At 49.1% G+C, this 22186-nt stretch overlaps 1 protein-coding gene across 1 annotated transcript; it reads right to left on the reverse strand.

The window, feature by feature from the left end:
• Positions 1 to 7008: 7008 nt before the first annotated feature.
• On the reverse strand, positions 7009 to 8748 carry LOC144109833 (uncharacterized). Its single transcript, XM_077642614.1, has one exon. It carries the CDS (start codon positions 8746 to 8748, stop codon positions 7009 to 7011), a length of 1740 nt encoding a protein of 579 aa, XP_077498740.1.
• Between the last annotated feature and the right edge of the window lie 13438 nt (positions 8749 to 22186).

The raw sequence follows: 22186 nt of genomic DNA on the forward strand, positions 1-22186 counted from the left end.
TACGGTTCTGCGTTGATTACCGACGTTTCGACAAAGTCACAAAAAAAGATGTTTATCCTCTGCCGCGCATTGCTGACTCCCTGGATCGGCTGCGCCACGACAAGTACTTCTCTACGATAGATTTACGCAGCGACTATTGGCAAATAGAGGTGGACGAACGCGACCGGGAAAACACAGCCTTTGTTACACCGGACGGTCTGTACGAATTCCGGGTGTTCCCTTTCGACCTGTGCTCGGCTCCTGCAACCTTCCAACGGATGATAGATACCGTTCTTGCCGATCTGAAATGGCAGTCCTGTCTCGTGTACTTGAATGACGTTGTCATTTTGTCTGATACGTTCGAAGAGCACCTGAGACGCCTGCACGCTGTGTTCGAAGCAACTCGGACGGCCGGTCTTTCCCTGAAGCCTGAAAAGTGTCACGTCGCTTTCGAAGAGTTGAAGTTTCTGGGCCACATCGTGCGTGCTAAAGGGGTTAGCCCCGACCCCGATAAGACAGCCGCCGTGGCTGCTTTTCCTGCGCCCACCGATAAGCGAAGCGTGCGTCGCTTTCTGGGTCTCTGCGCCTATTATCGGCGTTTTGTGCAGAACTTATCTCAGATCGCTGAACCTCTTACCCGCCTCACGAAAGAGTCCGAGTCGTTTTTCTGGGGCCTGGAGCAACAGAAGGCCTTTGAAGACCTCCGAGCTCGTCTCCAAAGTACGCCCATCGCTGGACACTTCGACGAGTCGACCGCCACTGAACTGCACGCAGACGCCAGCAACATCGGCCTCGGTGCGGTCCTTGTGCAGTGGCAGGGTGGTCTCGAGCGCGTAATCGCATACGCGAGCCGCACCTTGTGCGGCTATTCCACCATCGAAAAAGAATGCCTGTCCGTTGTGTGGGCAGTGACGAAATTCCGCCCGTACTTACATGGTCGCCCTTTCAGGGTCGTCAGCGACCACCACTCGCTCTGTTGGCTGGCGAACCTCAAAGATCCCTCGGGACGGCTTGCACGCTGGAGCCTTCGACTTCAGGAAGCCGATGTCACCATCGTGTATAAGTCTGGTAGCAAGCACACTGGTGCCGACTGTTTGTCTCGTGCTCCTATCGAGGACCCCCTAGCTGACCCCTACGACGATTTTTCTTGGCGCCATCTTACGTCCGTTCTGATTCAACACCAAAGAGACGACAGTGAGCTACGGCCCCTCATTGAGTATCAGGAAGGAAGCGCTCAGTCTCACCGGCGAATATTCTCACGCGGACTGTCATCGTTCTGTTTACGCGACGGCATCCTGTATAAGAAAAATTACAGTCCGACAGAAGCCGTTTATCTGCTCGTCGTGCCTACGGCTCTTCGCGACGAAGTCCTGCAGGCGTGCCATGATGACCGTTTTTCTGGTCACCTGGGTTTTTGTCGAACTTTGACTAGAATAAGCCAAAAGTAATACTGGCCTAGGGTTGCTGCAGTTGTGAAACATTACGTAAGAACTTGCGGCGAGTGCCAGCGTCGCAAGACGCCGCCGACTAAGCCAGCCGGCCTACTGCACCCTATTGATCTGCCTCAGGTCCCCTTCCATCAAGTCGGCATCGACTTACTCGGCTAATTTCCGGAGTCCTCACTGGGTAATCGCTACATTGTGGTCGCCACCGACTACCTCAGCCGATACTGTGAAACTAAACCTCTTCCCCGTGGTACCGCTGACAAAATTGCGAACTTTTTTATCCAAAACATTCTGCTTCGTCACGGTGCACCCACCATCGTTTTAACTGACAGGGGAACAGCGTTCACCTCGGCCCTTCATCATCATCATCATCATCATCATCATCAGCATCATCAGCCTTACTACACCCACTGCAGGGCAAAGGCCTCTCCCATGTCTCTCCAATTAACCCTATCCTTTGCCAGCTGCATCCCCCCTTTGCCTGCAAACTTCTTAATCTCATCCGCCCACCTAACCTTCTGCCGCCCCTGCTTGGCTTACTTTCTCTTGAAATCCACTCCGTTACCCTTAAGGACCAGCGGTTATCTTGCCTTCGCATTACATGCCCTGCCCAAGCCCATTTCTTTCTCTTGATTTCGATTAGGATGACATTCACCCGCGTTTGTTCCCTCACCCACTCTGCCTGCTTCCGGTCTCTTAACGTTACACCTATCATTTTTCTTTCCATGGCTCGCTGCGTTGTCCTTAACATAAGCTGAACTCTTTTCGTTAGCCTCCACGTTTCTGCCCCGTAGGTGAGTACCGGTAAGATAAAGCTGTTGTACAATTTCCTCTTGAGCGAAACTGGTAAACTGCCACTCATGATCTGCGAGAATTTTACATATGCGCTCCACCCCATTCTTATCCTTCTAGTTATCTCCCTCTCATGATCCGGATCAGCTGTCACTACCTGCCCTAAGTAGACGTATTCCGTCACAACTTCTAGGCTCTCGCTGCCAATTGTGAACTGCTGTTCCCTTGCTAGGCTGTTGAACGTTACCTTGGTTTTCTGCATGTTAATTTTTAGACACATCGATCTGCTCTGCCTGTCTAACTCATTGATCAGGATTTGCAGTTCACCTCCTGAGTGACTCAGCAAGGCAATGTCATCAGCGGATCGCAGATTATTTAGGTATTCTCCATTTATTCTTATTCGCAACTGTTCCCAATTCAGGCCTCGAAATACCTCCTGTAAACATGCGGTGAACAGCATTGGCGAGATCGTGTCTCCTTGCTCGACGCCCTTCCTTATTGGAATTTTATTGCTGACTTTATGGCGGACTATAGTAGCTGTGCAGTTGCTATATATATATATCTTCCAGTATTTTGACATAAGGCTCTTCTACCCCCTGATAACGCAATGCCTGTATGACTGCTGAGGTTTCCACTGATTCGAATGCTTTCTCGTAATCAACCTCGGCCCTTACGTCGGAGGTTATGCGCCTGAGCGGCACCAGTCACCGCAAGACAACCGCTTACCACACTCAAACCAACGGCCTCACCGAACGGCTCAACAAGACGATCGCCGACACGATTTCCATGTATGTCGATGCGGACCACCGGAATTGGGACGCCATACTCCCTTACGTCACATTTGCCTATAATACTGCAGTCCAGGAAACGACACGCTTCACTCCTTTTCGTGTAGTACATGGTCGCGAAGCCACAACCATGCTGGATGCAGTCCTGCTTCCAGCTAGCACTACCTCTTCTCTTATGGGTGCTGCCCAATTCGTTCGTTACGCTGAGGCCGCCCGCCAACTACCTAGAGAGCGCATCCGGCACCAGCAAGTTCTCGACGCTCGGCGCTATAACCTCCGCCACCGAAATGTGCGCTACCAGCCTGGCGAACAAGTCTGGGTGTGGAGCCCAATCCGCATGCGAGGGTGCTCTGAGAAGCTTCTACGGCGATATTTTGGCCCCTATGAGGTGCTCCGCCAAGTCAGTGAGGTGAACTATGAAGTTCTCTCCCAGGCTACAGTTCGCTCCTCGAGACGGCCGACCCCCGAAGTCGTCCATGTCGCATGGATGAAGCCGTACCACGCCCGCTAGCGCTTCAGGCGTGTCCACACCAGCCGCCGGACACATGCGCCGTCTCTTGTCTTCGTGCTTCTCATTGTTGTGGCACCGAGTCGTTGCCCTTCAGAGAGGGGGAGTAATGCCACAGTCCCAATCAATCCAGTAGCGCCATACCGCGGCCGAACTGTTTTAGATGGGACTTGCCGTGCCTTGCGCACTCTAGGTTGCTAGAGGTTTTTATCTTCTTCCTCGCTCGAGCTCCCTGCTGTATTGCACGCCCAGCACGTCTAATTAAACCTGGTTTGAGTGCTTCACCGTTTATCAGTGATAATATGGATAAGAGTAGTTGTTTTTCGCATTAAACCTTGCTGAGAGTGATTAAAAAACGAGTTAGGTTCAAGGAAACTGACAATGCATGAATACAGTATGAGCTACAAGATTTTACATTGGATGCTGATAATAGATATGGGCCGTTAGTCAAAAGGTTAGTGCTTATAACGACACTGATGCACAGGAGCCACCTTACCTATCTTCCAATCGGCAGTTAGTTCACTCTTGTCGAATGACTGCTGAAATATTTTAATTCAAGGAATGAAAGCATTAAAGTATTTTTGGGGGGAATTTCGCAGTAATTATGCAAAACCAGCAGTGGAGGATGTTTTAATATTGTCAGTTATGTATACCTTCAAAATTAATGAATACAGAATACATGAAAAGGTAGTTTTAATGAGGCAGTTGAGGCAAATCCTTCTTTTCACACTTGAAAAGCTTGAAAATAACATTTAATTTTAGAATTTGTGACCGCGTGATTGTGTCAGCAGCAGAGCAGTAACGAGACCAGTCATGATCAGTGCTTGATGCTTTAGCTGCAGTAAGAAACGTTTCTTGCGGTTAGACAAGTGGTTAAGATGAACATACGAGTGGGCATGAAGCGATTGGTGAGATCTAGATTTTGATCTTCAATAAGCTAAAGTTTGCATTCGCCGATCACAAGTGGAGTTTGTCTAAAAAAGTTTCCAGGAAAAAAGCTTAGTTCGTTATTGATTTTGTTGAAATCAGCGCTATAATACATGCTTATCATTTTAGTGTGGCAAGCAGATTTTTGTATGGGAATGTTCACAGAAAAATTTAGTAAAGAATGGTAGCTTAAATGAAGCACGTGGATTATTTCTGAACACAGCTCTGGGCTTGTGATTAGTACTAGGTCTATTGCATTTTCTGTAAATTTGGAAATTCTAGTAGGCTGAGTAGAGATTGCGGTAAGTAGCATAAGTTAGTGAATTCTTTGCGTATTTACGAAAATTAGGAAGGCCGCAGCAAAGCGAAGACAATAACCTGAAAGTTGAAGTCGCCCAATAGAAAGATTAGGGACGAAGTGGGACGCGTTATGACGGTATTAATAGTATCATGAAACTCGGCAACAAATGTAGGAGATGCATAGGTGGTCGACAGCATGCGCTATGGATATTCTGCGGTGGTCTCGTTGCCGTGAAACTCATACCATTTCGATGCTTGATGCTTTGTAAAACAAGAATGACTTTTGTTTCATCGACTGCTATTAATACTGTGGAGAGCAGCATGGGAGGATTGCCGTGCATGCTAAGATTTTGATGAGCACTTCATCGGTACACCTGTGGAAGGTGAACCTACGAGGTCCGCTCATGGAGAGCGAGACCGAGACGCCCACGGAGAACAGCAAGCCAGAAGCGAGTGAATGCGGAAGCCTGGAGGGTGGCCCGATTTTTCTTGTACATAGTTGTAAATATTCTCTGTTCTGTCTCTTTGGCTCTGGGAGCCGGGTGCCGTAGTCAGCTGCTTTGGATTGCAGTCGTGATTACAGGAAAAGCACCGGGGCGCTGCGACACCGCGGGAAGCGGTAGGCGCCGTTCGCGTTAGGGTCACCTTGGCAGAGACGTATCTCCTCGTGGCGTTGTGTTCTAGCTATTGTCCTTGGCCCTTTGTTGGCACCCGGAAGTGTAAGAGCGAGTAGGCCTAAGGCTCTTCGGGAGCTGCCTGTCGCTTTTGGGAGGACACAGTCGTACCGTGGCACAAGCACGCGCAAACGGGCTTGCTTGTATATTTAACCTCGCTAGAGCCGAGAGGTCTCGCTCAACTACAGAAAGCTGACTTTGTTCGAACTCATTTTTTTTTGGCTGCGAAGCGAATTTATATAATTTCGTGGAACCAGAGACGCTAACGCAGCTCAAGTGAGCTTAACATCACCATGCCGGAAAACGAACCGCGAATGTGCTTCGTCCGAAGAGAGCCAGCTACGTTCAAATGAACCGAGCGTTTGGGCGGTGCCGGATAGGATTGTTTGGCACTTGCGTTGCTCCGCACTTTACCAAACGGTGAGTTTACGCGGTCTCCATTGTTTTTGATGCAAACTTTTGGAGATCCTAGGAGCGATATGCAGAGTTCAAGAGAAGCTGTCCCGGCCTGCTGTCCATTGTATGGGTCTCTCTGCCTGCTGCCTTGCGGCCATGAGTCATCGAGCTGCAGAGTCTCCGGCGAGCAGTTTGCAGCGGCTACTAGAGGGGGGCCAGCCCCTCTACCTTCCAACGAAGGCGCGTCGGCGCGAACAACACCCTCCCGATACGCTAATTTTGGATGCCTGCCGCGGGACAAGGACGGGTGCCCGGTGACCTTGCTGCTCATAGGATGACCCCGGCACCCCGCCTGTACGAGCTGTCTTGCTGTCATCATCGCAACGCTCGTGGCCCCTTCGTCGATGGCATCCATGGACGGGTTCAACCGTAGGCCGACATTTAAGGAGGGAGGGATGTGGAGAACCTGTTTCCCCCCTCCATTTCGATCTTCTTGTGGCTATGTGGGGGAATGTGCTCGATTTCTGCCACCCATATCGCGGGGGCACAGCTTGGAGCGGGGATGGGGAAAGGGGATGTGGGGAGGGGGATGTCCGCTTGCAACGCGCGCTGGAGGTCCGTGGTGTCCAGGAAGGCAGGTCCCAGCAGCAGCAGTAGCCACAACTGGGGAGGGTGAACGGCACGCACTGAGAGCGGCGCGTGCACGTCGGGGGCTTGCAGGAGGCAGGCAGCTCATTTCCCCGGTCCGGCCGAAAGGCTGGGCGGAGGTGGGCGATTACTACAGCTCAGCCGGGTTGGGTGCAGGAGGCCACCATGTGGCAGCCGATGAGGACCGCGGGGTAAACTGCTACAGGGTAGCAGCGCGGCGGGGTGCGCTAAGGAAAACCGCCGTTTCCGGCGGCGCGCAGGAGCTGTGGTTACAGCTGGGGTGCCAGCGGGCTGGCGCACAAGGGACCGGCGGCCGTATCCAGGATCTCGGGATGCGGGCCTGGTCGTACCGCCGGGGGGCTGCTTCAGGACAGCAGCAGGGGGATACCGCCATGGGAGACGGCGCGTCGGGGCCCCGCGCTCCCGTTCAGGGCACCACGGCAGGTGTCGAGGTGGTGAACAAGCCGCCGCCAAAGTCATCAGCTGCGCCGACAGCTGGGGGTTTCCAGGAAATATGGGCCGTGTTCTGGATCACGAAATGCGAGCCAGGCTTATAGCCGAGTGGCTAATCCCGTAGATTGTAGGAATTCCAGCAGCAGTCGGAAGGCCTCAGTCTGGCTGCGCTTTGGGTGCAGCAGGTCTTGGTCCGAGTAGGAGGGCAGCCCTAGGTTGCGGTACCCTGCAGTCATGTCACGCCGGGCGGCCTCTAGGTTCGGGCAGGCACAGAGGAGGTGGCCCAGAGTCTCGTCTGCCCCACAGAAGGAGCAGGCCGGGGACAGGGCTCTGCCATGTCGGTGTAGCCGGGCCTGTGTCCATGAGCAGCCCGTTCGTAGTCGCAGGATTAGGGCCCGTTCCCTCCGTGGCAGGCAGTCGGGTACCCGCATGAAGCGGACTCCTGAGGCCACGCGGGGATCGGGGTGGAGGGCCCGTACGGCCTGCCGAAGAGCAGGACGGGCGAAGTCCAGCTGCGTTACTTTTGAGGACACCGGGGAGCCATTGGTGTGGGCGGCTCCGGCCAGCTGATCCGCAGCCTCGTTCCCAGTGATGCCAACGTGTGAAGGCAGCCACTGGAGGGAGACCGGACGGCCAGCATCCTGGATGGCCATAAGTCGGGCCTTAAGGTTGGCCACCGTGTGCTGTCTGGGCTGGTGCTGGCGCAGCAGCTGGAGGGCTGCTCTCGAGTCGGTTAAGATGACTGCGGGCTGCTGTCCAGGCAGCAGGAGGAGCAGGTCTGCTGCCAGGTGGAGGCCCGCCAGTTCAGCCGCCGTGGAGTTGGCTGGGAACCGCAGGTGGCACGACAGTGCTGCACCTAAGGCCGGTGCTACGCAGGCCGCAGCGGCCTGGCCTGTTGCTGGAAGTACCGAGCCGTCGGTGTAGACCTGGAGATGTCCTCCCAGGGACTCCTGCAGCAGGGTGGCAGCAGTCTGCTGCAGGGCAGCAACAGGTGTACGGCGCCTACTGCAGCTCCGGATGTCCACCGAGATGGGAAGCGGCGGCCTTGTTGGTGGGGGCGGGAATGGTGCCTGGTTGACAGGGGGGCCGAAGAGCCTGTGGAAAGTGCTATACAGGAGCCCCATGCGGGAGTCCGGTGCTCGGCGGAGCCGAGACAGGAGGGCCCTTCCGTCTGGAGCATGGTATAGGCGGTTCACATGGCGCAGACCCATCTGGAGGAGCAGGAGGGACAGCGGCCAGGACCCTGCTTCCGCGTGAGTGGCAGCGATGGGGGAGATACGCGGGAGGCCCAGGCATTGCCGCAGGACGGAGCGGTGTCCAAGCTCTAGAGTCCGAAGGCGGGCAGGTGGCAGGGTCACCAGCGGGAGGGCATATGTAACTAGAGACGTGGCCGCTGCGTGGTAGAGGCGGAGGGCCCAGGAAGGAGAGCAGCCCTTGTCCCTGGCCTGGAGGCGCTGGACCGCCTGGCCGATTCGTCGTAGACGAGGCAGGAGGGACCCCACCGCAGGAAGCCAGGTGAGGCGTCGGTCGATCAGGAGGCCGAGGTACTTCACCTGGGTCCGCCACGTGAGCCCATCCGCACCTAGCCGCAGGGTGGTGATGTGCGCCCGACGCCCTCTGGGGTGGTACAGCAGGGCCTCCGTCTTTGCCGGGGACACTGTGAGGCCGATGGACGATAGGTAGGCCTGTGCAGCATTCAGGGCCCTCTGGAGAGATGTACGCATAGAACGGATCCTCCTGGGTGTGCCCCTCACCCACAGGGCCACGTCGTCTGCATAGACAGAGCACCTCACCCGGTGGGAGGACCTGGATTTGAGGGAGGCTGGTAGTCCTGCCATGGCCAGGTTGAATAGGAATGGGCTCAGCACTGAGCCCTGTGGTACTCCTGCGGCGACGGGCCGTGGGGAGTTCGATGCGGCCCATCTTCATCGTCGGCCGTCGGGACGGACAGCCCCCGGCTGGGCGAGGAGGGAAGTCTCCCTCATGGGGGAAAGGGAACGGCGACGGGAGCGCCACCTCGTAGGTTACGCGGAATTCTGCGGAACCGGAGAGAGCCCTTCGGGATCCGGCCAGCGTGGTGAGCGGTTGGAGCCGCACGCTCTCGTCACCTTCCGCGGCAGGCGCACGGGGATCCGTTGTGCCTTGCCGCTGGACTTCTGGTTCCAGGCAGCGAAGCGAGCGCAGCAAACGAGCGCTCTGACCGCCTTCCCCAGCAAATGCTAGGGAATGGCTTTGCCCCAAGAATGCAGCGCGCATGGGAAAACCCGGCCGCCATTATCGGCGCATACAAACGTTCGCCGCCGATACCTCCGAAGTCGCGCCCCTGCCCCAGCTGGTAAGTCGGAAGTCCTTCTTACGTAGCCTTCTATTTCCGAGGAATGCCTCGTTGATGTTTTGTAGCTAGCTGGCCCACTCTGTGTATTAATTGCAAGTGTAATAAATAGCATATGAGTGTTAACGCTGTGTCGTCCCTTCCCTTTGTCCCTCGAGCACGAACCCCTTCGCGGTTAGCGAGCGGGAACGCTGCATCCGCGGAGTGGGAGTGCGGGCGGGGCGAAAGGCTTTGTTTCCCCCGTATTTCCACAATACGTGACCGCCTTGCCTATCTTTCCCGTCATATCGATAAAAGTGGAAATGAGTTGATGAATCGAATATTTCGCAGCCACGAATGTATTCATCAGTAAAGTTTCAATTAGGGCGGTGAGGTCTGCGCAACAGGCGCTTATGGCAGATGAGAGATCGACAGTCTCTTTATTAAACTTCGCATAATAGTAAATGATTCTAATATGTGTGCTGCATTAAGACAACGGCCACTACTCCTCGGTAACCGTTAGCCTTATTCACCAGCTCTAGAATTAGCGGGGCTAGACGACGGCGCTTGTTAAGTTGTGCGGCTTAGTACATTCTGCGTTAATTTTAAAGGTTTCAATGTTTGAAGAGTCATACGTGTACGCTGTGTCATTCACGAAAAGTTACTGTATTTGACCTTAAAATAATGGTAGCCAGGTAGTGATCTGCCAAATTAAATATGTTTTCTGCGTGCTTGGCATGTGGCAAACAAGTAAATTTCTGTCACTTGAATGCCTTCTTCTTTCATGACCTTTTTTACATTTTCAGATTTTCCCTTTCGTTTTCAAGTCGGTGAACATTGCAATCAGTGGGCGTTACCTAGAATTAGAATATCGCTTTAATTGATTAGCCCTGTCATTGTCATGAAGTGAGAGCTCAGTAAGGTGTGTCTGGACCGAAGATTTATGTTTTTTTTCCTTTTGGTGCCATGCTTCGTGGTCAGGGCCATAGGCAATACTATGAAACGCTAAATTGTTTTAATGACTCTGGTCTTCGAGTTGATGAATTTATGCTTGCAGCAGTTGGTTTAATTTGCGAAGATCAAGAGCAGTGGATTCAAAACGTGTTTTACTTCGTATATGCCTTTAAGTGAATGTTGGATTGTTTTAAGTCTGCTTTTCATACTGACGAGGGCCGTATCAATACTTCGCTGTCTACTGCTTTGTCTTTTCATGGTTTTCTTTATTTTTCTCGTTACTGGCAGAAAGCGCGACTGAGCATGCGTGGAACTCCTTCAAGATACGAAGTATTTTCACATTCAGTTCAGGTTGTGTTAACCTGACATTAACTGCATGACTGCTCTCCTCGCTTGCAGTGCCAGTGCTCTGTTCACCGGTGTTAGTGTTGCTATGTGTATTAAAAGGACCTGGATTTACCTCCACATCTCCCAGACAATAGCAAATAAGACAGGTGTCGAAGCATTCAGTGAACACGCTGAAAATACCACGTGGGGACGGGAGCAGCAACAAGCATCGGTTCTCACTTCTCTAGAATAGAACGGAATGCATTTACGCACTTGTATGGCAAAAAAATGCGATTTGTCAGCCATTGAGGCAGCCATACGGCTTTTCTACCTACTCGAGTGGTTCCGCGGACACCACCGCCAAAAATACTGGCGTTTAAACTGCTGTCGATGACCATCGCGTAGGCTAGAACTGATAAGGACGTTAAAAGAGTTAAACATGCACTATAGAGGAATTTGAACTCGTCTTTTTACCGCGGGAACAGGACCTACACGTTCCGAGCACTCTACGCCGGACGCGCCGGACCTCCCCGCATGACGACCTCGGGGGGGGATTGTATGACCTCTCCGGAAGGCGGCCTTCCTCCGTCGTAGAGGAAGGAGAAAGGGAAGGCCCGGGATGGTCGTGGAGGTTGCCGAAAGACGGGGTTAGAAGTAATGCTGTTGACTTGTCGTGGTCGGTGATGTAGCATTCTGCCTTTCTCCTCCATGGAATAAATGGTGGATGTTGTGTTGCAGAAAAAGAATGTTCGTGGTGTGTGATTAATAACATCGATCGCATCCCTGCGTTACCACAACGATGTGGGGACAGAGAAGGCGTGTGGCTCCCCGCCTTTCGTGTTCGCCTTTCGTGTACCTCCGGACTGCAGAGACCACGTCTTCCCGGGGACCTTCGCTCTACGAACTAGCGGGAGTTCATAACGGGCTGCACAGACAAGAAACGCTAGTTTAGGGCTTCCACCCTCGCCCTTATATTGTGCTTCTTGTCTATCCTCGATGTCACCTCAACATGTCTTCCCTCCCTCGCCCTCGTCCTCACGTATTATCGTGCGCCGCTCCCTCTTACCCTCACCTCATCGAGTGAAATCCTCTTGCAGTGAGCGAGAGGACGGCCTCATGAGAATTAGCCTTCGTGAGGATGCCCAGGTCAGGGAATGGTAGATAGTTTTATGGGCGCCGCAAAAAAAGAGGAATTTACGGGGTGTAGCGTTTGCGATAAATTGTGCGCCCGAGGGCAAGTTAAGAGAAGTGTTAGTCTGAATTTGGTACCAGGAGGCCACCTTAGTTCTATGAAGTTTTATGTGAGGTGGTGAGTATGTCTGTGGGAGAGTCGTTAATGGGTGTATGGGCGAATATGGGAGAGCATGGGCTCCGCCTCTTCTGGGTTGGGATGGTTTTTCACTGGCGCCCGGAGGATAAGTTCTCGGGCTGTCCCATGAGCGCGCGCCCAAGGCAGTGTATGAGCGGTGCGATGGGCCATCCCTTGGCCGGTTGCCGGAGGCTCCGACATGGCGGACCAGCGGCGCTGCAGCTGCTCCCGTACTCGTGGCGTTCGAAGGTTTGGCTGGGCGGCCTTCGCCTTGGAAGTCGCTCATTAGGCGAAACGCCAGTGCTCGGGTGTTGTTCTGCGATCGACGCATTGGCGCTGGGGCGGGGCGTCGTTTGCTGTAGCTCATGGCTCGCTGTTTGGTCGGATTATGGCATGCACAGACTCATAACACCACGTGCAAACACGTGTTCAACTCAATTCTGTCTACTGAAAAAGCTAACCTAACCCGAGTCCCCTTTGGAAAAGAAAACTAAATGTCAGGCATGAAAACTTTCGTGCTTTTTTAAAATCGGTAATGCTTGCAGAAATAAAATTGAGACTTACAAACTGAAATTTAGACAGTAATTAGCCCAGAAAATCACACGTGTTCGTTAGAACAATTGACTACACCTGCTCCTAAACCTTCACTTAACTATGCCTGACTATTAGTAAATCAATGAACTCATGTATTTGACGCTGCGACGTCGCTCCCGCGGTCGTCAGTCTCCTTAGTCCCTGCCGCTACATGCAGTGGGAACAGCGCCGTATTTTGTGTCCCCACCGCAGGCCAGGGGTAAGAAACTCCGGTAAGTTTCGGTTTCAAATACTTGAGCGCATCTGGCGACTGGACGAGAACTGTTGATTAAAACTTAATGATTCTAGCACACGAACGCAGCGCGATAATGCTGGGACGCTGGCCGAATAGTGGGAGGGACCGGGATAAGAAGTTGCTCTTTTTTTTTCGCCGGCGGTAGTTCCAAACCCGCTCAGGGATAAAGTTGTATTTTTTTTTTGCTGGATACTGTTTTAATGACGGTGAAGCGATGCCCCAGTTGGCTTCCCTCCGGCCGCTATAGGAGAAATTTACGGACACCTGAATTTGCTCGACAATGGTGCATATGGTAGTTTCTAACCCATCCCACGCCTGTCAGCTGTTTTGTTCGCATGAAATTTGTACCCTGTATACGCTTTACGCTGTACCACCGCCTGCTGCAGTATAGTGGCATGCGTGGTGGCAGCTGTCCATAGGGCAATGAAATGAAGCCCCCCCCCCCCTTTCCATTAGAAAAAAACACAGCTAGAGAACTCATCACATCAGATCAATTAAATTTCAGTTCATTTATCAAAATTTCACAATTTTGACTGCCTCTATAGCCAAAAGATGTGAATGCAGCTTGACTAGGCCATGGAACCATTTTGGCAGCAGTGACAGTTCACACACTAAAATGTTTTAAAGAAAACGCTTAAATGGAAGCAGAAATACAAACAATAAGGCAGATGTACTCTGTTCATCGAGACAAATAACGCTACAAAAGCGAGAGAAGAACATAAACAAATAAAAGCTGTTTTACGGGCATGTGCCATTAGTACTATAACGTGTTGTACTCTGAAATATTGGACAAAAGGCTAGCAGCATAACACAGGCACTTTGCATTTTCATTAACACGATCTCCGATCTCCAATTAACTTAGGAAAAATTTAGTATTAAGAAAACTGCTTAGCAACAGATGTCATGCAGTGCTGCCCGACTTATTTGGATAGAGCCAGTAAAAGCGTTTTAAGCTTATTGAAGCGAAATGGTACGCTGCATGCGAAGGATTGCCGAAGTTTATTTGTGCGCGGAAGCTGCACAAATCACTTCTCAGATGACCTGGTTGGATGTGAGTCAGTTTGCAAGCGCGTCAACATGACTGAGAAATTCTCAATTCAACACTATGGCCTTAAATTGGACAAGCTCTCGGGCTAGTTGGTGCTGATCCAGTGTGATTAACAGCTCTTAGACACACGTACACGGGACAGAAACAGGAAAGACGCCTGAAAACAGGATGAGCGCCTTTGCCGTCGTCATTGCTGTTTCTGTTCCTTGTTTCTGTGTCTAAGCGCTTTTAACTACAATGACCTTAGATCAACTGTGCAACAATATGCCGAAGAATTTTCACTTTTTCGGCAATTTCAAACGCTCTTTTTATTATATAACTGCTCTGAAGCAGGTTTGCACTTGTATTTTAGTTTAAATATCAATGTCGTTGCCAGCTGAACGAGTACCACCGTGTGACGAAAGAGAACTGGCTCAAGAGGTGGAAATTTTTGAATGATTTGACTGTTGATTTTCAAGCTGGACAATTAACGATGGATGGCTAAATTACGTAGAGTGAACAGCCCTTCTACATAACTTTCAGTAAAAATTTCACTTCTTCCGTGGTCTAGATAGCAGCACGCACACACACACACACACACACACACACACACACACACACACACACACACACACACACACACACACACACACACACACACACACACACACACACACACACACACACACACACACACACACACACACACACACACACACACACACACACACACACACACACACACACACACACACACACACACACACACACACACACACACACACACACACACACACACACACACACACACACACACACACACACACACACACACACACACACACACACACACACACACACACACACACACACACACACACACACACACACACACACACACACACACACACACACACACACACACACACACACACACACACACACACACACACACACACACACACACACACACACACACACACACACACACACACACACACACACACACACACACACACACACACACACACACACACACACACACACACACACACACACACACACACACACACACACACACACACACACACACACACACACACACACACACACACACACACACACACACACACACACACACACACACACACACACACACACACACACAGAGAGTGAGAGGCGGGTTTCCGCTCAATGGTGAAAGCAAGGCTTACGCCTTAATAGTAGGAGAAAACGACCTTTGCAACTAGCGTATAAGAGTAGAAGCTACCTTGTAGCCTTGCTTGCACTAAAAAAGAACGAGATATTGCAGGCCACTTGGTATTGATCCATGAGATACTGAATGGCAGGAAGCACAATAAAAGCGGACAGAACTTGAAGGTGATCATGACACAACGTTAATTTTCAGCTGTGACTCACACTTTTTATTTCCCTTTATTTGAACGGCACCTTTCACATGTTTTTTTTTTATTTTCCGCACTTGTCTCTCAACTCTAAGAATTAAACCTCCTATTTGCATAGGGGCACGGCGGAGAGGCGAAAAATAAGCCCGAAGAAACCGCACCAGGGGCTGCATTATTTCCTTCGTCGTAAATTAGTCTCTCAGGTCACATTCGGCTAAAAAAAAGATTATGCCACTGGCGTCAGCGCCGCAGCGAAAGCGGCTGCCGAAAAATCCCCTATCGTCGAGGTTCAACGCGTGTTCGGCAGAGGCCTGTGGCAGACTGCTAACGTTTTTATATGTCGAAGAAGCTATGCCAAGGAAGCATAAAAATAGCGCCACTAAACCCACATTCATGTTCAAGCAGAGCGCGTCCCTCGGTGCATATATTAAAATCCCGAGACACGCGCGACCCAGTAGACTCGATGAATTCGATTAGCGATAAATATGGTGCGCGTGCCGGAAAAGCGTGTTAGGAGGGAACGCCGTTCTCCCCTGCCCGCCTCCTCTTTTGAAGCTCTCGTTCTGCGGACAAAAAACGGGAAAGATGAAGACATTTCAGCTGTAAACGGAATGGAAAGAGGGCATAAACTGATTTTAGAGCTTGCTACCGTTTTAGGTATGTAAGTATTATGCAGTACATCACCCCCTAACGTCGTTGTAGCAAAACAGTTTTGTTCTTCCTTGCTTATTCGTGCCTGTATTCACTGGCTTGGGCATCGCCGTGTACCCTGAGGAAGCTGATAGAGGGTCGTAGAGTTTTATTATTTTTTGTAGCTCTATTCTTGCGCGCTTAAATATAAGCTAAGAGTTGTTTCACTTTTCTCTAGATTGCGAATTTAGATCGTTGGAAATTTCGTTACTACTTTGTTTGCCTCTAAAAATAATCATTTCTTCGCAGGAGCGTCGCTGAGACATGCTTTTCACAGCGACGTTCTACAACCTCGCCAGAGCACAATCCAAGTAGAGCGAATCACATTGTTAGAGTGGGGAAATTAAGAACGTGTGTGCTAACGGCAGCTGAGAGCTCGTCAAGTTGACTAGAATCGACGCACACAAGCCGTTGCTCTCAGTTCTTTGCTGAGGCACACTTGCCATGATCCCAGTAGTCATGCATCCTAGTAGTCGACAGCAAAACCAAAAAGGATTAGGTGCTCGGAAAAAATTATTTCTCCGCTGACAAGAAAGCCGGTGACCTTAAATTCTAGCAGTTGAGTGGCGACATGCATTCTACATCAGCTGGCATTATTACGAGGCGAGTCGATCGCAGAGACGCTCTACAACAATATCGTACAGAACACAAGCATCTGGTAAACTTTCCCTAGGGACAGTATATTTTCTGCTGACTTTGGTAGTTGCGTTCAGGCTGCGACGCATATATTACTATATTTTTCATACGAAATAAAGCGAACAAGGAAGAATGGAGTCTCACTTTTTTATCAGGCATCTGCCATATATCTGCAATTGCCCATGTCTTGAGCCAGCTGCGGACACCCCACCCCCTCAAACTTCCTAATCTCATCCACCTGCGTAAATTTATGCCACCCCTGCTACGCTTACCATCCCTTTAAATCTACTCTCATCTCATCTCTTTAAATCTACAATCGGTTATCATACTTTCGCATTACATGCCCTGCATAAGCCCATCTGTTCTTGATTTCGACCAGGATTTCATTGATACAAGTCTGTTTTCTGATCAACTTTGCACTTTCCTTGTCTCTTAACGTCACTCCTCTCATTTTCTGTTCCATACCTCGCTGGGTCTTCCTCAATCTACGTCGAACCGCTTTCCATCGCCGCCACGTTTCTGCCTCATACATAGGTTAGTACCGGTTGGATGCAGCTGTTATATACTTTGCTCTTGAGGGATAGTAGTAAAATGTCATTCACAATCTGCGAGAACCTGCCATATGTGCTCGAACGCACTGTCATTCTTGTAGTTACTTGACTCTCATGAACCGGATCTGCGGTCACCACCTGCCCTAAGTAGACGCATTCCTTTACCACTTCCCGCGCTTCACTATCGAATGTAAACTGCAGTTCCCTTCCAATATTGTAGAGCAATACTTTTGTTTTCTGCATATTAATTTTGAGACCCATCGTTCTGCTCTGCCTGCGTAAGTCATTGATCACACTTTGCAGTTCCTCCCCTGAATTACTTAGCAATGCAATGTCATCAGCGAATCGCAGATTACTTAGGTATTCACCATTAACTCTTATCTTCAACTCTTCTAAATCCAGGCCAGGTTTGGTTATAATCAGCGCATTTCGCTGTCATTCATTCATTATGTGAATGTGGTATACTTGTCGAGTAGCCTATACGAAAGGCTTCCTGATCATTTGGTTGGCTGAAGTTAAGGACGTCGTGAAACTATTAGCGATTACCTTTGTACATACCTTGTAGGCAACGGACACTAAGCTCATCGGTCTGTAAATTTTCAAGCCCTTGACGTCTCCTTTCTTATGGATTAAGATAATGTTTGCGTTCTTCGAAGCTACCGGTACGCTCCAGGTCATAAGGCGTTGCATATACAGGGTGGCTAGTTTTTCTAGCACAATCTGCCCTCCGTCCCTCAACAGATCTGCTGTTACCTAATCCTAACAATCTGGTTTCCTCTTTTTCATTGCTCCTAAAGCTTTCTTTGCTTCTTTCAGCATCAGTGTAAGGTTCAATTTCTTTGCGCTACTGCCTCTGCCATTAATGTTCTGATTACATGACTACTGTATAGATTTGTGTAGACCTCTACGGCTGCATTAACTATCTTATCTATATTGCTAATGACATTGCCTTGTTTGTCATTACGCATCTGATTTCTGGATAGGCCTACTTTTCTCTTCACCGCTTTTAGGCTACCTCTGCTTTTTAGGGGTAGTTCGATTCCCTCCATATCGATCTTCCCTATGTGGTTTGCCTTGCGCCTATTGTGGCGTAGTATGCGTGGTCATCAGGTACCCCGCTGTGTGACCGATTTGCGTGGACAGACTGAGAATGTCGTGTGCAGATAACTGCGGCTTGGACTTTATCGCATGAGCATCCCAGGCGCACCCGTTGCCGAATGATGACCTGTCACACGATGATTCATGATGATGAGAGTCATCCAATGTTGCTGGGCTACATTTCGCCTCGTTCCTTCGAAGCATCATTGTGCTTAACGGTCGAGTGTTCGAATACGCCGACCACTCGTTGTAATGATAGGCTAACTGTCCGTTGTCGAATGGCTGACCTCTGTAGGTGCTTCTGTTGTAGCACGTTGCAGCGGTTGGCTTCCCTAAACGGTGTCGCCGGTCGCAATCTGACGCCGAACTTGCCTTCCGTTTCTCATATTTCCGCCGGTACGTCCAAGTGTGATACAAGCTGGGTTTCGCAGTACTTGGTGCAACGGAAGCGTTGAACTCAACTTCTGTCTCATGACGAGTTGTGCAGGAAAGACGCATTACGGTGTCGTTCGATGACCTGGCAACGCTCGTGCCCCGTCTGCCAATTTGTTGAGAATATTCTTGGCCTTATGAGCTGCTCGCTGCTCTCTCCGCTTCACCATTGCTTTGGGCATAGTATGGGCTTGATGTAAGCAGCTAAGCTAAGAAACGACGAAATTCTCCTGTTTTGGACTACGGACCATTGTCAGAACATATCGTTTCTGGGCCACCATGTCGTGCATAGATTTTCCCATATACCTTGGTGAGGTAGTCAGTCATGGTTCTTGTGAGTTGTACAAGTTCAAAAAATTTCAGATTGTAGTCACCGATGAAGAAAAATTCTTCCTATTAAGTTCTAACAAGTTTTTGTCCAACGATGACAAAAAATATAGGACGAATGTAAAACAGGGCGCTTTACGTACGCCACACGTCGATCCCGAAGTCGGATAGGCCTACATCGCCTGCCTGGCGCTTCAAGAATTCCAAGGTAATGCTCCGAAAGTTGTAGTCCTCATTTCGATGGCCTAATTTCAGCCTGGTCGAAAGACATGGGGTGCGATTTCCAGCAAATTTAATGAAAATTAGAATGCTTCACTGCATTCATTCATAAAAAACTGCACCTGTATTCTTATAATGTCTGTATTTAATCCTGTGTTTATTGTACTGCTTTGTACCTTCTGTATTTATCGTATTAACTGTTCTATTTTCTTTGTTTCTCGTTCATTTTTGGATCCCCTTATTTTTGGCTCTGCGATATAGCGAAGAGACCATATGTTTATTTGTGAGTGCCTTTGCTTTGCTGTTTTTGCCCTGCAGAGGCAGGCTGTGGGCCTTTGTCAAGCTGCCGTTTACGAGCAGCTTTTACTCATAACCTCCTCCATCAACCCGATGGAAATAAAGAATATTATTATTATGATAATTTGCTCACTCATAGCTGAAATTTCAAACGCAGTACCCCTTCACAATATACTCGTCGGTTTCACGATGTGGTGCTCAACGGGACGATGTGGCAATCGGTGATAGAGACATGAAAATTTTTTAAAAGGTGGCAGAGACACTTGAAACTGCTTACATGTGAGAAGGCGTGAGCCCGCCAGTTAACTTTGTGAGTGCGGTCGCCGCGCGCAGCGGCGCGATATAAGCTGATGCCACGCAGCTGGAAATTCTACCTCTGCATGGCTCTACGTGGCCGCCGCCGCACCCCTTCTGGTCTGCGCGTCTTCCCGTCCCCCAGAGCAGAGTAGCAGGCCAGGTATTTATTTTTCGGGCCAACCTCTCTGCCTTTTCCTATCAGTAAACCCTCTCTCTTCTCTCTTCGTGAAGGCAGTCCTACCGCGGCCTGAGTTCCGCCTGAAGGTTACGACGTCTTTCTCTATACTTAACATTCCTAGATACCTGGGGTCCTCAAAGCAGCGGTTAAGCGGTGCGCCCCTGCCTTGGTATGGCAGGTGGTGCCACTGGTGGAATTGGTGCGATTGTGATTGCTCTTACCGAGAAATGTCCTGACACGAATCATTAATTTAATCACCTGCAAGCGTGCATGAGGACGCTATATTTTATGGGTAACAACGAGTATGAGCGCACACACACACACACATAGGCACACAAACACAGACGGGTTTTCGGTCAATCGGCCAATGCTTACGCCATAAAACTTTGAGAGCACTGCAGAGAACTGCATTGGAGAAATGCCAAAGCATGCGCGTTTTCTGCGGCGTCGGTTGCTCCTAGACGAATTTGGTAGCTCTTTATTGCGCTTTAGTAGCTTCTAGTAGTCTTTGGTGACTCTTTAGTGCTCTTTAGTAGCTCCTCCCAATTGGGGAGCACGTTGAGACCCATGACGCAGCACTGTTGGCTAGTATGACTCAGCACTTTTGATTAGTGTGACTGCTTTTAATGTCATGAGTCTGCACTTTTTATTGCCATGACTATGCACTTTTGAGTGTCATGACTAAACATTTCGAGTTTCATGACTGAGCACTTTTGTGCGTCATGGCTCAGCACCTTGAGGTCCATGACTCAACACTTTTGACTGTAATGACTCAGAACTTCAAAACTGTAGTCATGGTCGTGACTCACGACTAAGTATGACTTTCCATTTCTTAAATGTCATTAGCAATGATCAATATATATATATATATATATATATATATATATATATATATATATATATATATATATATATATATATATATATATATATATATATATACGATTTTGGGTGCCTCATGACTTTGACTCATGATCACGACTCATGACTACATTACAATGACACGGTTGTCATGAAATTGACATGGCATATCTTATATATACCACTTCTCACTGAAAGTTAAAAGTTTATTAATGCATTCAAACAAGTTACAAACGTATACAGAGAGAGGTCCCATGGTACAAGACCGCGGGCGGGATCTCCCATGACAAAAATTTCAATAAGCAACAAAATAAGAAATACACAACACATTAATTAGCGACGCAGAGAATAAATACATAGTGAAATATGAGTTACCGAAATATTTAATTACAAACAATATAATGCAGGGGAATGTACAATACAACACTCACAGATGCCAGGATACACAGGATCAATAACAAAAAAGGAGGAAAAAATCACATATTAAGAAGGAAAAGCTTGAATTTGACCTTTAGCAAAGAAAGCGTATTAGTTTGTTTTATGCCTAAGTTCAAAGAATTCCAAAATGGTATCGATGAAAAACTAAGGCATTGTTTCCCGTAGTTAGTTCTGACCTTAGGTAGTAAATGGCTATTACGCAGCGCAAAACGCGTGACGATGTTGCTTATGAGCGTGCCGGGAGAAAATATGCTTAGCGGAAACTGATGATGAAGAATCTTAAAGAATAGGGTACCAATGTTGCAAAAATAAAGTGCTGAGATAGGTAGAACGTTTAAATCGATGAACAAAATGCATGAGGGGGACAATCGAGAGGTATAGGTTATGATGCGCATGACTTGCTTTTGCAGTTTTTGTTAAAGGCCAGAGATGAATGTGATAGGTGTTACCCCAAGTTGAGATACCGTAGTTTAAGTAGCTGTGGATGAATACGTTGTAAAGGGATAATAAAGTTTGGATTGGGAAATAGCTTCGGACTTTAATTAGTGCGCGTAAACCATACGAAATTTTCTTGCACGTTTCAGCTACATGATTATGGAATTTTAACTGAAGGTTACTGATAAAATCCAGAAATGAAACTCGATCTTGTGACGAAATAGCGGCAGAAATGAGGTATAGTAGTGGTGTAATGGGAAACGGCTTCTGAGGGGGATGGAAAATCTGAAAACAAGTCTTAGTGACGTTCACGGACAGGCGGTTAATGTGGTACCAGCGCTCACCAGAATTAAGGTCATATTGTAGGTTATGTATGAGCTGATTAATGTCCCGGTGCGATGATATCATGGTAGGTCATCTGCGTATAGTATATTATTGCAATTCTTTAAACAGGACGGTAAAACATTAACGTAGAGTAAAAACAATACAGGGCCTAGAATAGAACCTTGTGGAACACCCTTGTTAATTAAAGCTATGTTATATGCGTGAACATTAATAGTGACTGTACTCTCGGTCACAGAGAAAGCTCTGCAGGAGCATCAAAGGAGGTCCAGTGATACAGTATGATTCTAGTTTGTGGAACAAGATGGTGTGATC

Source organism: Amblyomma americanum, chromosome 11 (genome assembly GCF_052857255.1).
Source record: "Amblyomma americanum isolate KBUSLIRL-KWMA chromosome 11, ASM5285725v1, whole genome shotgun sequence".
Classification (NCBI taxonomy): Eukaryota; Metazoa; Arthropoda; class Arachnida; order Ixodida; family Ixodidae; genus Amblyomma; species Amblyomma americanum.

Coding starts and splice junctions, on each gene's coding strand:
- LOC144109833 (XM_077642614.1), bottom strand. CDS start 8,748: ATGGCAGGACTACCAGCCTCCCTCAAATCCAGGTCCTCCCACCGGGTG.